The sequence below is a fragment of the Chanodichthys erythropterus genome, chromosome 7 (assembly GCF_024489055.1).
Source record: "Chanodichthys erythropterus isolate Z2021 chromosome 7, ASM2448905v1, whole genome shotgun sequence".
Classification (NCBI taxonomy): Eukaryota; Metazoa; Chordata; class Actinopteri; order Cypriniformes; family Xenocyprididae; genus Chanodichthys; species Chanodichthys erythropterus.
The window spans coordinates 30929822-30945969 of NC_090227.1; the positions used below are offsets into that span (position 1 = coordinate 30929822).

The 16148-nt window shown below is 38.0% G+C and overlaps 1 protein-coding gene across 2 annotated transcripts in view; it reads left to right on the plus strand.

Annotated features, from left to right (window-relative positions):
* Window positions 1–16148, plus strand: part of cdh13 (cadherin 13, H-cadherin (heart)) — a 419907-nt gene that overhangs the window by 375282 nt on the left and 28477 nt on the right. For both annotated transcript variants that reach the window (XM_067390159.1, XM_067390158.1), the window contains exon 11: window positions 684–826. In XM_067390159.1, the coding sequence (XP_067246260.1) occupies window positions 684–826 (143 nt within the window). The remainder of the gene's footprint in view (window positions 1–683; window positions 827–16148) is intronic.

Below are 16148 nucleotides of genomic sequence, written 5' to 3' on the forward strand. Positions count from 1 at the left end.
GAAAGGTATCCAAGTCAGCAAGACTTTTCAGAAAAAACAAAATAAAATCCCCCTCCTCTGTTTTGAAAGAGTCTCTATGGGTTTCCTGAAAGCAGTAAAGCTGTAGAACTTTGCATTTCATTTGGTGTGTTTGTCTTTTATTTAGCTTGTAAATCTGTGACTCAATTCCAGATTTCAGCACTACCACCACTGCTTTTATCCAATCGTACATACGCACATGCTTAGGTGTTCTGGGGGTCGCGGCTGAGATATGATCGCATGGTTACCCAATTACAAAACGGCTCATTACTCTTAGAGGTGTCGTTGCAGGTCATTTATCACTTCTACATGTTTCAGGCACTCTTCTTGCTCCATTTCTTCTTATTTCACTTTCAACTGACCTTCCTGATAACCCGTCACCACTCTGTAGCGCTAATGCTTGGGGTCATGTTGCTTAAAGATAAAAAATCTGGTCTGGGAATAAAAAGGTTGCAGGTTCGAACGCCGCAAGGGGTAATTCATGAGCTGTCAGCATTGTATTTTTAAACATACGTCAGATTGGTCTGAGGGGATTGTCCCTGTAATAAGTACACAAATCAACTGAAAGACATTTAGAAATCCTTGAGTTTTGGGAAACTTTAAAAGCACACCCCATTCTAAGAGTTGCATATGTTAAGTTTGTTATGGTCATGTGTGCCCCTCAGGTTCGCTGTGTTGAGAGACCCGGCAGACTGGCTGATCGTGAACCCGTTCAAAGGCAACGTCACCACCAGGGCCATACTGGACCGCGAGTCTCCACATGTTCACAACAACCAGTACACTGCTCTATTCATGGCCACAGATAACGGTAGGGCTTTGTTTTTTGTTTTTGTTTTGCATGGGTTCTTATTTTATTTGTCTGTATTTTTACGTAAAGTGTGGTTCTACCGCACATACATTTACTTACGTTTTCAAACACACTGTAACGTAAAATATTGACGTATTGACAGCACTAAAACATCAGTAATGTTTCGAAAGATTACGTGTTAAACAAGACTACACTTTAATTAAACTTATAAAAAGAATAGCATTTCGGTAATCGTTTAACCATTGTTTATCATGTAATATTAGGGCTGTAACGATATGCGATATGAAACCGTAATCGCGATACGCAGGTCCACGAACCTGTATCGCGATGTGAGAAGGCAGAATCGCGACACACCCCTTCCAACTCCCAGAGTTATCCTTCCTGTCCTGATCCAATGCTACCACATTTTTAAATTACTATAAGTATTAGGGGTGTAACGATTTATCGTAGATGGTGTGTCTCAATCAGCTCTCTAGTTCAGTAAGTGTTTCGGGCACACATTGAATCTTGCAAGCAGGTTTAAACGTTTAAACAGCAACAGCTGTGCTCACAGAAAAGCAAAAGACGTTTGCGATGCTTTGCTTTAAGAAGTTCTGTGGGGCCATTCACATATTGCGTCTTTTCCGCGTGCAAGTCAGTTATTATTTTCAAATGTAGCTGCGCTGATAATGGGATCAACGCGGTCGCGACGCGCATGCAATTCTCAACTTGTCAGAATGCTGCAAGCGCACCGCAGGTCGTGTGACAAGAATCAACCAATCAGCTATGGCCTTTCCGTAACAAAACATCAAAAGCTCAGCCGAACAGCTGATCATAGCTGTACAGGGTGGTTTTTATATCTTATCTCCATCAATATATCTCGTAGTAAAACTAATGCAAGGGCTAGAAATCATTTATCCTTTGCAGAAACATCCTGATCCTCTCAGTTCATGGTTGCATAGCAACGACCGACGCCACGGGAGCGCAAGCACTTTGGAAAGAAGGAGAAGCGGTGTGGCCGCGCCTTCCACGCGTTTTAGACGCGATATGTGAACGGCCCCTATTCATAATTCTAAGTTCATGTTAAATTTAACATTTTTTTTTCAGTGACAGACAGCCCTATTCAACTGTTCATTTGAATATAGAAGGTTTTTATTAAAATTTTATATTTATTTATTTTATTGAAATGTGATCTTGTATGTACAACAAGGAAAATTATTGAAATGTGTTCATGTTTTTTTAAGAAATCTTGTTTGAATTTCAGTTTCATTTTGTTCAAAATATCGTGATACGTATCGTATCGTGAACTCCGTATCGAGATACGTACCGTATCGTGACCTGAGCGTATCGTTACACCCCTATGTAATATTTATTTTGTATGCTTTGGGACACAAAAGGCTTTTTTCTTAGTATAGTACTATGCTGTGACTGACAACCATAAAAATGCCAAAATGCAACATAAATTCACTAAAGTCATCAATCATTTTTGAATCCATATCTTTAGAATGCATCCATTTGCAAGGAACAGACTGAAAAAAAAAAAAAGGGGGAAACAAGACAGGAATGGAACAATTTGCACTTCAGCAAGGCTTTGTACATTGAAATAGTGTTGTCAAAATTAAGGGCTCAGCATGTTGAAATGTTTCTGAGATGTCAGATCAAGCAGCATAATGTTAAATGCATCATGCATAAGACAAAAAAGTTATGATTTGTCTAAAATGCGCTCATAATTGGCACTAAACCTTCTATAAATGGTGTGGACACACATAAATGGCTTTGAATACAAAGCATTTATACTTTTGTCACCTTAATTGTCGTCGAAACTAGCCACTTTCATGGTGAGCCCGTTTTCTAGGGTTCTCTATTCAAGTCATCAGCCGTGCTTAAAACGGCTGAGGTGGCGTGGCCACGGATTATTCTCCCACCACAGGAAATTACACGCTTCTGCAGGTCAGAGAACACAGTTGTTACATTAGTGCTCTCTGGGTAGTGTAGTAATTTCTCTCACTTGGCATAAACAACATTTAATTAACCTCTGAATGAGTCACTTCTCAATGTCAAATTTTCTGACAGGGACAATTGGGTATTAGAGTAAGAAGGAGTGTTCCCTTACTCTTCCCTTTCTCTCTCTCTTTTTTTCTGTTTGTTTTGCTGTAGAAGAAGGTTGGATTTGGCATTTGAGATATGACATATCCATTAAAAGAAACAAGCCAATCAAAACACTACTCAAAAATTCTCATATTTGCAGCTTTTAAATTTGTGATTTCATATTTTGAGAATTCATCCATGCTTTTAAGGGGGAATCAGCAAGGGCTAAATGCACTTTTCCTCTCTCTGTATACATCACTGTGTGTCACTGTGTGACATGCATCTGCAATGTGACATATTTCTGAGAGAAATAAGAAGGAAAATATAATAGAACAGTCCTTGATTTTATCTGTTGGGAATTTATTGGATCTGGAAAACTGGGTATTCCAAATCAGAATGGAGTTTGCAGTCATTTATTGAAGCTGGCACTTTCATTACACTTTCATTTACATTTACCATATATATTAGGTATGTCAAAATAACGTGTTAATTTCGAATAATTAATCTGAGAAAAATAACGCAGATTAATCCATTCCGTATTGACCTTTGAATCTGGAGCCGTTCTAGCCACCATTCGACTGTAAAATGAAGACGAGACGAGAACGCGCTGGCGCTGCCTGGATCATTGACTGGAACATTTACAGGTACTTATAAAAAACGGCCTGATGGAAGTGTTGATAAAAATAAAGTCGTCTGCAGCAAGGAATTTGCATATCACCGGAGTTCGTTCACTCTAAAGTAGGCTACCACATCAATGTAAAGCATCAAGGAGTTAATGTTAATCCGGAGGTACGACCTAGCACGTCGTTAAAGTAGATATTTCATGCTTTCTATAGAAATATATCTCAAGTCTCTGAGGCAAGCAGCCTATACGCTGAGTTTCGATTCATTTATGTAAGACGTGTTCCAGTTCACGCGCCAGTGATCGCGCCCGCGCCTCCATGTCATGATATTTTCTGCTATATTTGCTTCTTATTTATTACATCCAGGTAATTGGTTGATGAAACATTGATTAAAATTAAGATACAATTTTTACAAAACGAAATTCACTTTAAAGAAAGGCTTTCTACCAAACAAAACTTCATGAAGTGGTCAAAATGTCCGACCCACTCCATGTCTCCCGATATATTCACTTTTAATAATCAAATAGATGAATTTAAAACACAACATAGGACTATTTAAACATAAATATGAAACTACGTTTTCTTTAATGGCTAACACTTAGCCTATAGTAGCCTACAGTACAGAGAAATTTCACATGTGAATTACCAATTCAAATGTGAACAAAAATAAAAGCAATTAAATGTGTTATTATAATTAAAAGATGAAAATTAAAATGACGGGTAATGGATTATGACGGATTTTTTATGATATATATATATATATATATATATATATATATATATATATATATATATATATATACACACATTTTAAATTTGATGAACAGTTGCGGAGACAAATGTTTTTTTGTTTTATTTGTAATAATGTAAGCTAATGAATCTTGCACAATAAATTTTGGTTGGAAACTGTTTAAAAATATTAGTATATTAGTGTTTACTGGTAACATTTATCTATTTCAAATACTCAAAAATAAAGTAGGTGGTATACAGTATAAATACATATATTAGTATTTTATTCCAAACATTGCCTCACTCTATTTATTTATCTCTCTTTCCTCTTTCATATTCTCTTCACATATAATTTAGTCAACAACATCTGGATGAGATGTGTTCATTTCAGGGTATGTATATTCGGCACTATTGACTCTTAGCAGGTCTTCCTGTCATCACCACCCTCCCCAATTCTCTCTCTCTCTCTCTCTCTCTCTCTCTCTCTCTCTCTGTCTCGCATGAGGGAATTGGGGAGTGTGAGAGATGTTGAATTTAGGCTAAATTGCTTTCTGTGATTGTGAGGAAAGCTAGATTGTGAGCCAGAGAAATGCAAGTGGCTTCGTTTGCATTGGGGAGTATATCAAGGCAGGTGAACCACACAGCAAAGTGAAAATAACTTAGAAGAATGCCACAGCCCAGACATCAATCTGAGTATATATGCAAATTCAAGTTTAACTTAAGATCGATAATGTTAAGATTTTTTATTTCATACTCGTAATAAGTTATTAATCATTGTTTGCTGAGGTTTCGAAAAGGTTACGGTGACTTATGGCTATGTGTCTTATTTCAGAGTTATTTGCATTGAGATGTAGACATTTGAGATTCAGACCAGAGGCTTATTTCAATAAATGTCAAATGCCTAAAATGAGTTTTTCTTTGAGGTCACTTTCTGCATTATCTCTCTCTGTTTACTTGTTCAACTGAGTTCACTTAATGGGAAAGGATATCTTATTAAAATCACAATAAAATCAACATTGGCTTCTTATTTTATTTTTTTTATTTTTTTACAGAATGTTGCAGTGTTTATTAAAGTGTTTATATATATATATATATATATATATATATATATATATATATATATATATATATATATATATATATATATATATATATATATAATGCAAAAAATGCATATAAAATTGTGTATATATATATATAATATATATATATATTTTTTTTTTTCATTTATGTGCACTCGTAATGTTTATTCAAAAACCTCACTTCCCCCGCCAAACTACATCTGTTCTCTTCGTGACGTGTATGTCTCTGCGGAGGGTGGAACTATCCTCCACAATTGACTAAAGCTGCCATTCAGATCCGCTTCCAGTTAGTTAGCAATGCCCAACTTCCTTTGATAAAGTCCTGCCCTTCAATTTTTTCTCATTCCAGAAGCCTTTTGACTCAGATATACGTCACAATTGGGACGAAAAGACTATCACAACTTCCGCTTCATGCCAACTTCAGAACTTATGGACCATTTATGATGCTTAGAACCACAAGTCCTCATTTATTTTCACTACATTTAAAATAGTGAACAGGATATTCTTCAAAAATAAACCTTTTGTTTTTCACATGAGGAAAAGTCATAGAGGTTTTGAACAACATGATCACAAAATTTTCATTTGTGGGTGATCTATCTCTTTATCTTCCTCTGAGTCAATAGAAAAGCTTGTCTTATAGACACTCTTTTAGTCACTCTCAATCTAATATTTGTCTTTGATATATATTATGTGGTGAGGGTTTGTATCAGCGCTTCAAACACAGTGTTAACATTATGCTTTTCTCTTCTGTGTCCTTACGGATGTTTGTACAGTGCTGGATTTTGCACCACCTGTGTTTCCCTGGTATCCCAGGCAGATCCAGTCTTTCACAGACTCCCTATTCTGTGGTAATCTGTCCGATGATTGCATGACATGAAAGTCACACTGGTCACTAACAGGCTATCGATCTAGACTGGAGTCCCATGTCTTTATTTCAAGGGCTCAGATGAGTGTTGCCTCTCTATCTCTCTCTCTCTCCGTCTGACCGCTGACCACAGAGAAGAGAGCGTTGATTGAACAAGAATGATAGAAGGGAGAGGGAAAATGAGAAGATGCTGAACTGATAGAGGATAGGACTAGGCGGAGAGTTGATGTAGCTTAGTCTGTGTGTGCTTGTTGTCTGTTTTCTACCCTTGTGTGTATACACATACACACAAAAATTACATTTTTGACATCATTTTCTCTACACCCTCATGTCAGTGCAACCCTCATGTTGATTACTTTTTCTTCTGTAAAGACTATATGAACATTAGAGACAAAAATGTCTTTGCTTTCATTCTTTAAGTTTAAGGTGATGATTTACATATACATCATTTAAAGGTTTGGGGTTGGTAAAATGTTTAAAATGTTTTTAAAAAAAATCTCTTGTGCATGCCAAGGCTGCATTTATTTGACCAAAAATACAGTGAAACAGTAATATTGTGAAATTGTCAACAGCCATTACGCCAGTCTTCAGTGTCACATAATCCTTTAGAAGTCATTCTAAAGGCAGGAACACACCAAGCCGACGGTTGGCTGTCGGGTAGTTTTTGTTCGTCAGCCGACTAAGTTTTCTCAGTGTGTTCTGCACCGTCGGCTGAAGTTGGTCCTCGTCTGCTTTTTTTCGGACGATTCGAAATGTTGAATTGGCGTCGGAGCTCGTTGGGCCATCTGATCATTCTGATTGGCTGTTCAGATACTGCCACCTGCTGGTTCGGAAAGGCATTTCATCTCACGCAGGCGCAGAACGGACGTGCTACTTGGCCGTCGGCTGTCTAGCGTTGGTTTGGTGTGTCAGGCCAACTTTGGACACAGACACTGCGACGTGAGCCAACCCCACAGTCTGCTTTCATCACCACTAGTTCGTCAGCGTCGGCTTGGTGTGTTCCGGCCTTAATATGCTGATTTGATGCTCAAGAAATATTCTCTCTTCATCTCTCTCTTCATGACATTATTGAGAAAAATAAACAGCTCTAATATGGAACTGAAGGAATGGGACTTAGGGTACGTTCACACTTGTAGTTCGGTTCGTTTGGTTCATTTGGTCCGGACCAAAGACGGAAAAAAAACATTTAGTCCTGGTCCGGTTAGCGCTCACATTGGCAATTTTATCACCGAACCAAAAGATATCGAACCTTAAGGCATAGGGATACATTCACGACGTGATTGGTCAGATTTTATGACGTATTGCCTATTTTGAGACGGACCTTACTGAACATCCAAAACAGTGCTGTTTTCTGAGGTAAATGCGCTCATTGTGTGTGCGTAGCGGTGCGTAGCCTGCATGTGATGGTATTTTGGCCAGCTGGGAACTAGTGAAGAGCTTATAAAATGTGCAAAGTAGTCAAAACACCAGCGGGAATCCATCCGTCACACACACAAATGATCTGCTGCATGGAGACGCGCGTCTGATGCCTGTGATGGGCAAACTCGCGACTATGACAAGAAAAACCGACATGCGTGAGGATTCTGTCCTTTTTAGGGTCTCGTCTTCCTGTTTTTGGTTCATTTACATGTTTTTAGTCCGTGTTGCATTCATATATCATTCGAACCGCACCAGAGTTCGTTTGGAAGCAGACCGAGACCCATCTTTTTAGCAGTCTCGGTCCGCTTGTTTGGTGCGCACCAGGGTTCGGATGGCAGCGTTCACATATGTTCAAATGAACCGCACTATGTGAGCAATCGCACCAGGGTTTGTTTTAATTCAACCAAGTGTGAACGCACCCTTAAAGTGTGTTGGAAGAAAATCCTTTCAAGTCCAGAACACGGACTAAAATTCTAGCAGTATGGAAAAATCAGTCCCGCCAACCTCTAACCTGGAGTTAGAATAAATGGATCCATTTTGCAGCCCCCAGTGTGTGAAGTTGCAGACTCACTGGAGTGGTGGGGAACTGCTGAAGTGCAACACTTTTCTGAGCCTGTTGGGCTCAGTCTTGTCTGTCAGCCTGGGGTTAATGATTCAAGTCCTTACAACACCTGCTAGAACGGCACCACACTCAGAAGTGTGGAGATGGAGCGACTGTGCTATTTCAACACTGGCAGAGGGTCCGTCGTTTAGAGGGCCTAATCAGTTGTTTCGGCGTGAGAGACGGACAGATTTTTCTTGTTTTTTCATTCCTCACTGCACCAGCAGATGTTCACCCATTCCATCACTTTTCAGGGAGTGTGTGTGTCCAATCTGCCCATCAGGTTTATGTCCTGTTTTCTATGGATTTATATACAATACAGAAACACACTTGAAATACTCACAACACAACCAAATACAGAAACACAAGGCAAATACAATGCAACCAAATACAGAAAGACGCTGCAAATACACACAATGCTACCAAATTCAGAAATGCGCTGCAAATACTTACAACACAACCAAATACAGAAAGATGCTGCAAATACTCACAACGCAACCAAATTTAGAAATTCGCTGCAAATACTCACAACTTAACCAAATATAGAAACGCACTGCTAATACAATGCAACCAAATACAGAAACACACTACAAATTCTCACAACACAACCAAATACAGAAATGCGCTGTAAAAACTCACAATGCGACCAAATACAGAAACGCGTTGCAAATAGCACAGACCACAACAGAAATGTTTCAAGGGGACCCCAACAAGTGACGAACCTGGGACATGCTTATTGTTCAGTTTCTACTCGTCAGTGGTCAGTTTTTTATTTTTTTATTTTGAAATCCTAATGTGCGTTTTGAGTATTTGCAGCGCTTTTCTGTATTTAGTTGCATTGTGAGTATATTTGCAGCACATGTGTTGTCGAATTGATGAGGATGTTTTCTTAATTTGCTGGTGTCTTTTTTTTTTCTATTTGTGCTTTTTTCAGTTGCAGTGCATTGAGCTCTCTCGGCCACCTTACATAAGGCTACTTTTTTTTCTCAACTTGCTGCTTATTCAGTGATTTTGTTCCCTGGTTCATATAAAAAATGTGTTTTATTGAATATGTAGGCCACATCCTCCTGCCTCTAGACATACAGTATAACCATTAAATATCACCTGGAAACATAAATAATGTCACGTAGCTTACCACCACTCCTCTAAGAATCAGCATGCTGTTGTCCCATGCTGTGCTTTCCTGTTATGTCACAGTCTTTGCATTTTATTTAAAAACCCAGCCACTGATGTACACTTGTCATTTAGGGCAGGCAGTGTATTATCAGGAATGTTGCTGCACAATATAAAAGGCTCTTTATGTATGCATGAGAGGTTTGCTTGGAGCATTAGCATATACCGCTGAGACCTTTGAACATCCGCATTGTAGAGGGAGGAACTGTATTCATCGCTCCAGTGCTACCAATCTAGCTCCGAGGCACTTGTTTGGATAACAGGCTGTTTTTTTAGTATTTGGCCTCCACACCTGCCCTAGATTGTTGTGAAGTCCTTGCGAATTTAAGGTAAATTTGTTGCTATTGTTGTAGCCAGTGTATTAGAATTGGACAAACCTCCAAGGAAATAGACATATCAGGGGTCTGAATAACAAAAATCTCTAACAAAAGAGGGAAAAAAGGTTTTTAAGATAAATTTTAATAAGTCTAACAATGCAGTTCTTGAAAAAAAATCTTAAATTCTCAAGTATTTTTTTTAAGAACTTGTTTTCTTAAGTATAACAAAAATACTGGCCTATAAAATTTTCAATTATTCTAGGAATGTTTTGTGAATGTGGTGAGCATCTTATGACTGGAATGGCATTCAGGTAAATAGAAAGTTTGTTGTAATTTTATCAAATTTTTTAGATATATCTTTCCTTTACAAATTGGTTCAGAGAAGAGTGACAGTTAAGGGAAGTCCACAAATGTTTGCCTGAGGCATTGTCTTGTCCATAATTGGTGCTCTCCAATTTAGAGACTTTTCTTTTTGGGAAAAACTCCAGGTGAGGGACATATGTCAGCAAAGAGGTGTTTCTTCCTAGCAGATCCTTTCTGGCACTCTACTTTGAAGTAGAATGAAGATGTTCAAGATGGCACAAGGGGATTCAAGAGCTATATCCAAGAGCTATAATGTGCCATAATGAGGTCTAGCCAGAAATCCAAGAACCTCACAGTTCTTACCATCCACAGCTTTGGTTTCTCCACTGCTTCTCTCGATAAACTTACTCTGCTCTCTCAAGTTAAAACATCTTTCCACCTTCTCTGGCTCTCAAGGGCCATAAGATTAAAGGAGGGTCGATGGTCGACAGGAGATCTTTGCTTTTTGTGCTCACATAGATGCTTTTATTGTGGAGAGAAACATGGAAAAGGTGTAGGTGTTGCCCGATGCAGATCGTCTAGGGCTTGTGGAGAACAAGTGCTTTGGTTGGTTGCTTTACCAAGCTAATAAGACAGAGAAAAACACAGGAAAGCGCTGCACACTCTCAAATTATCATCCCCTGTCTGCTGAGCTAAATTGACACTGATTGGTTTCTGCAGACACTATGGCATCTTTTTTGTCTCTGGACTTTGAAGTCTAAAATGCTGTTGGAAGAACATCCTTGTCTCTAATAACGCAACTCCTGTCATGTCCACTTGTGTGGCTTTCAAGGGGGAAATAGAGCTTAATCACGTATCCTCTCTTCAAACTAAAGGGGACTTTGACAAAAAGAATGATGTCAGGCCTCGATTCAATATTATATACTGATGAAAGGATGGTCGAGGCATTGTCAAAGCAGAGTTAGAGTTCCTTCTCTCCAAGTTTCTCATTAAAGGGAACCCATGAGGATAATCAGAGGCCTTTGTTCTAGAGGGACTTGCAGATTTAATCGGCTACTCATTGTCAGGTTCCAGCTGAGCTTCTTGTGAAGCAAGAGGGCCTGACTTTAATTGCAGATCAATTTTCTCCCTTGTTAAGTTGACTGAGTGTCGACTGCTATATGCGGTCATGTGTTGGATTGTTTCTCTCCAGTCCCTCTAGTGCTGATTGAGAAATCAGAGGTTGCTGAAAGGGGAGCATGTCAGATTCCTCTTTTGTAGATTAAGTGCATGTTTTTCCTCATGTTAATTGTTTTTCAATAGGCTTTACTCTGTAAAATTGTGCAGTATTCATAAGGCTTTTGAATATAACCTCCCTTGTGAGATTTTATTGTACTAAAGGTCCTCACATCCCCCTTTTCATGACTTTTCTCTTGAAAAAATATGCAGCCTTGGTGAGCATGACAGTGTTCTAAAAAGTGTTCAAAAAACACTTGTGTGTGTGTGTTTGTGGTTCTCGTAAACCCTATGTTATGCGGACAAAATCCCCACAAGGGTGATAAGATCCGAAATGTTTTTGGGGACATTTTTGGTCCCCATAAGAAAAACAGCTTTCAAAACATACAGAATGTTATTTTTTTGAAATTTTAAAAATGCAGAACGTTTTCTGTAATGGGTAGGTTTAGAAGTAGGGGTAGGGTTGGGGGATAGAATATACAGTTTGTACAATATAAAATCATTATGTCTATGGAATGTCCCTATAAAACCTGAAAACCCAACATATTAGATGCATTCCTCAACATATTTTGTTGATCCTGGAACAACATTCCTGTCTAAAAAAAAATGTAGTCCTAACCATATCCCTACCCCTAAACCTAACCCTACCCAAAAGTTATTCCTAAAGTTAGGGGGGAATGATAGGTGAATAACACTGATGCAGAAGCACCTAACCATGATTGTAAGCTTAAACTTAAACTTGGACATAAACTGTAGACTTGTCCCTCAAAAAAACAAAGATGTTGATCCAGGAACATGTTGTACTTGGTGAGGTTCCGAGAGAGAGAGAGAGACATTTTGTGGTCATCGAATGTTGGTGATAGAATAGTCCATTGTTAAGATGAAGATCCACTAAAAATCACTTAGGGACCAGTTAGCATAATTTGTCACTCATTTTGCATCCAATGCAGTGCCATTTCTAAGTGTGACTTCTAAAAGTGTCTAAAACCTTTTTGTGGCGACCCCGCATCTCAAAATAGATCATTTAGAAGATTTGATGAATTGAACAAGCTTAGCATGCTTTTTTTTTTTTTAAAGTTAATGTGCTGTTACAGTGCGCTTGTATAAGTTGTTTTATTCCTATAGGTCTTTGCACTGCAGCTTTAAAATCTCAGCATGCTAAAGCAGTGTGAGAAAAGAGCCATCTGCTCGAGTCCTGTGTGTCCTCTCAGAGTCTGTCTCACTGCGTGACCACTGCAGTGAGCAACCACAGATTCCACACCCCCACTGCGCTTTCCCTTCTGACTCAGACACCCTACCAATCACATCCCCATTCACATCCTGAATTTCAACTCTGTTACTTCATTGTTATTTTGTTTTGTTTTTTAGGTTTTTGGAGATCTGTTGACTATTTAACTAATTTCTCTAATAATCATAATCACAAAGCTTAGTAAATTACTCTGTGATTTTTTTTTCTTATACTTTGCCAATAACTTTAGCATAGATGGAGTAGCCAGAAATTACCAGAAATCCTTCATTTTCAGTGAGAGCTGGTGTGCCTGAAGGCGATGCGACAGAGTTGAGCAGAGTTTAACTGAAATGCAATGACTTCCAAATGGAATGCAGACAGTAGAGCTCAAGTGTGCCGCCATCTGATACAGATTATTACTGCAGTTAGGTAGAAATGGCTGTAGAGCAGGTCATGGATTCCAAGGGAATGCACAAAAATATAAAATGTATGCCTTGAGTGCAATATAAGTTGCTTTAGATAAAAAGTCTAACCAAATGCATAAATGCAAATGTAGATATTATGGGTGGTTTTCAACTTTTCTAAAGTTCTGAAAATGTTTACATTTAAGAGTTAAAGGTGCTGTATATGATTTCTTAAATTCGTTGTTGAACACTGTTGATATATGAAATCAACCCCCCCAAAAAAAACCCACCCCTCTCTTCATTGCTCTGCCTCCAAAACTCACACTCAATGAACAACAAGGAAGCACAACAAATGATTGTACAGTACACAAGAGTAAATACAAACAAGAGTTTGTTGTTAATCGCCAGCAGAACAGCAGCTCCAGACAATCAAAACCCAGTGTTACTTACATGATAATCAAAGCAGCCTCCACATCTGTTTTCAGGCCTTCCCGCTTAGCTCTCTCCAGCGCTGGAAAGCTTTTCTAATATAAACGCGGTTCCTAAAGCGCTTGCCCAGTCATAAACCTTCATTCCAGTGATATTCTTTTGAGCTGTTTTGTATTGTGTCCCATCTCTCGTTCTGCGGGGGTTTTTTTTTTCTTTTCGTATTTTCAAATATCCCTCTTGCTCACTTTATCTAAAGTGACTTACAAATCAAACAGCACAAGCAATTTATTAGAAGAATGAACAATGTTTGTACGCAATGCCAAGTACAGAATAATCTAAATTAGTATGGAAGCTAGAGCAAAAATAAAATCCAGAAAAAGTAGATAAATTATTCTTCTGCCTCTTCTTCTGCTTCTTCTTCTTCTTCTTCTTCCTCTGCTTCTGCCTCTGTATTTGAGTCTATGGCATTGCATTGCACCATATGGTAAAAAGTTGTGAAATGTGGCAGACAGATAGAGGACAGTCTGAACAATAACAACAGCAATTTTGGAGTCTCTGTCTCAATCCCTCTAGCGCCACCAACTATTCAAAATTGCACTTCCATTTATGCTAATAACTTTTGAACTGTAAGGGTTAGAAACAACTTTTTTTTTTCCTCTGATACCTTGGCTCAAGACAATTCATCATTTTCCATCATGAAACATCATTTTCCTAATGAAAATTTTTCCGCCATTTTAACTTTTCAGAAAAGCCTACTTTTTCTAACTCATCCTCTATGGCCTATCCGATTTTCACCCAAATGGTTGGCTCAAATCATCTTCAGACCATGCTGGCAAAAAGTTATTAAAACTTTAGCATATTTTTATTTAAATCTTTGTTTACTTTAAAAAGGAGCTGTAATAGGAAGCGCCTTTTGTCTATGGTTTGAAATTGTGACTTGTGACAATTTTGACAACACGTATTATACATATAATAATTATGCCATTGAAAAGTATAGGTCAGACAGACAGTGAGTGAAAGAGAGAAAGATACAGTGAACAGACAGAAACAGATAGTGGTACAGGCAGAAAAACACTTGGTTATAGCCCAAGCTGCTTGTAGTCAATTGGTCTGTCTTGCAGAAAAGCATCAGGTGGAACAGCCGCTAAGGGCCAGTGGGTCAGTACCAAAAATAAAGAAACTCACTGAGCCAAGGGTCTGTCTTTGGTGTCTGAGGGGATGAGATAGGGTCCTGTACTGTCACAAAATCATTAATGCAACCAACAGCATCATTCCAGACACGTCATTCAAACTTTACCTCAACAAGGATGGTACATTTCAGATTTCTTTCTAGGTGTTTCTTCAGCAATGGATACTCTTTTTTTGTCATTTTTGGTCATTTTTCTGAAGTATTATACACATTTGCTAAGGCATTGAATCTGAAATGCATAATTTTTTATTATATTTTCATACGTTTTGCATAGATTGATTGATTGAAAATGGCACACAATAATAAATAGTGTGCTTACATGTAATATTTACCTTGATACATCTCATTTTTCATCTCAAGCTCTTCGTACACACACTTAAAAAAATCAAGGTTAGAACAAATGTGTTTTTTGTTGTTTTTTTTGTGTAAAATTGGCTATAATTTTTTTAAATTGGACTGCAATAATTTAATAATTGTTTAATATTTTTTTGTGGCAGTAATTAATATTTTTGGTTGGAGTTTCATATTTTAAGGTTGAAAATGTGGGAAAATAAACTTTTGAGAAGTAACAAAAATAAATTCCGAAACCTTCTACAGTTACACAAAGAAAAATGGTAATTTTGTACAAATCATCCCCTGGACATTTGCGTAAGATGTATTTACAGTGTACGCGCATATTTTTAACTTATTTCTTTTTATTTTATTTTTGCCAACCATACAATTGGAAGTTTTCACAGCTTTAAAAAAAAATGAAAATGTATTTCTTTTTTTAAAGCAGAGGGAAAAGACAAAGAACAGTTTTGCATTTGATTGCGAATCTGCTCACGAACAGCTGTGAGGCTGAAAAACGATCTCTTTTATATCAACAATGTTCAGCGATGCATTAGGAAGAAGTTTAGAGAAGAGGGAATTGGATCTCAGCAAAGTCAGACAAGACATGAGCATATATATATCAGCGCACCATGACAAAAGAGAAAATAAATCATTCTCATTATGGACGGGAAAGAAGACAGCATCCAAAACATCCAGTCCCATTACATGCTGCATATGTAATAGACATATTTATGCAAACAACCCTTTCTTATCTTTGTCTCATGAATATCTTTTATGTCAATGCTGCATGTTAAACAAAGCGGTGTCAACTATTCATGAAGTCTGCTGTATACTTCTGCTCACGTTTACCTTAATCAATACTGATGTTACAGGGGCCGCCGGTTTCTAAGATAAAAGTTATTAAGTGATAAACTGCAACATGAAGCACTACGGCTCATTTCTAGAACTCTTTATGGTGCATGTAAATGTGTGCAATAGGCCTTCAATATGAGTTAGAGGAGGAGGGAGCTCTTAGCACTGAAGATGATTATGATAATGATGATGATGCTGATGATGAAGATGGTAAAGACTATAGAGCGATCAAGTAAGGGAATGTGTTTTTTCTCAGTGAAGACAAACAACGTTAATGTTTTCTCACCACGTACAGCAGCCATGTGTAAATGGGGAAGATTTGCATTCCCTCTTGCATATATCTCTTCTCTGAGTCCCACAGCACACATAGGAAAGCTTCATAAAGCCTGGCTGATAAGATTTGCTTGCTTAGCAATGTTTATCTTAATTTTATGCTTTGCTGTAAGTTTGGTGATAGCAGTTGGAGAGATAGCTGTTTTTTTTTTTGTTTGTT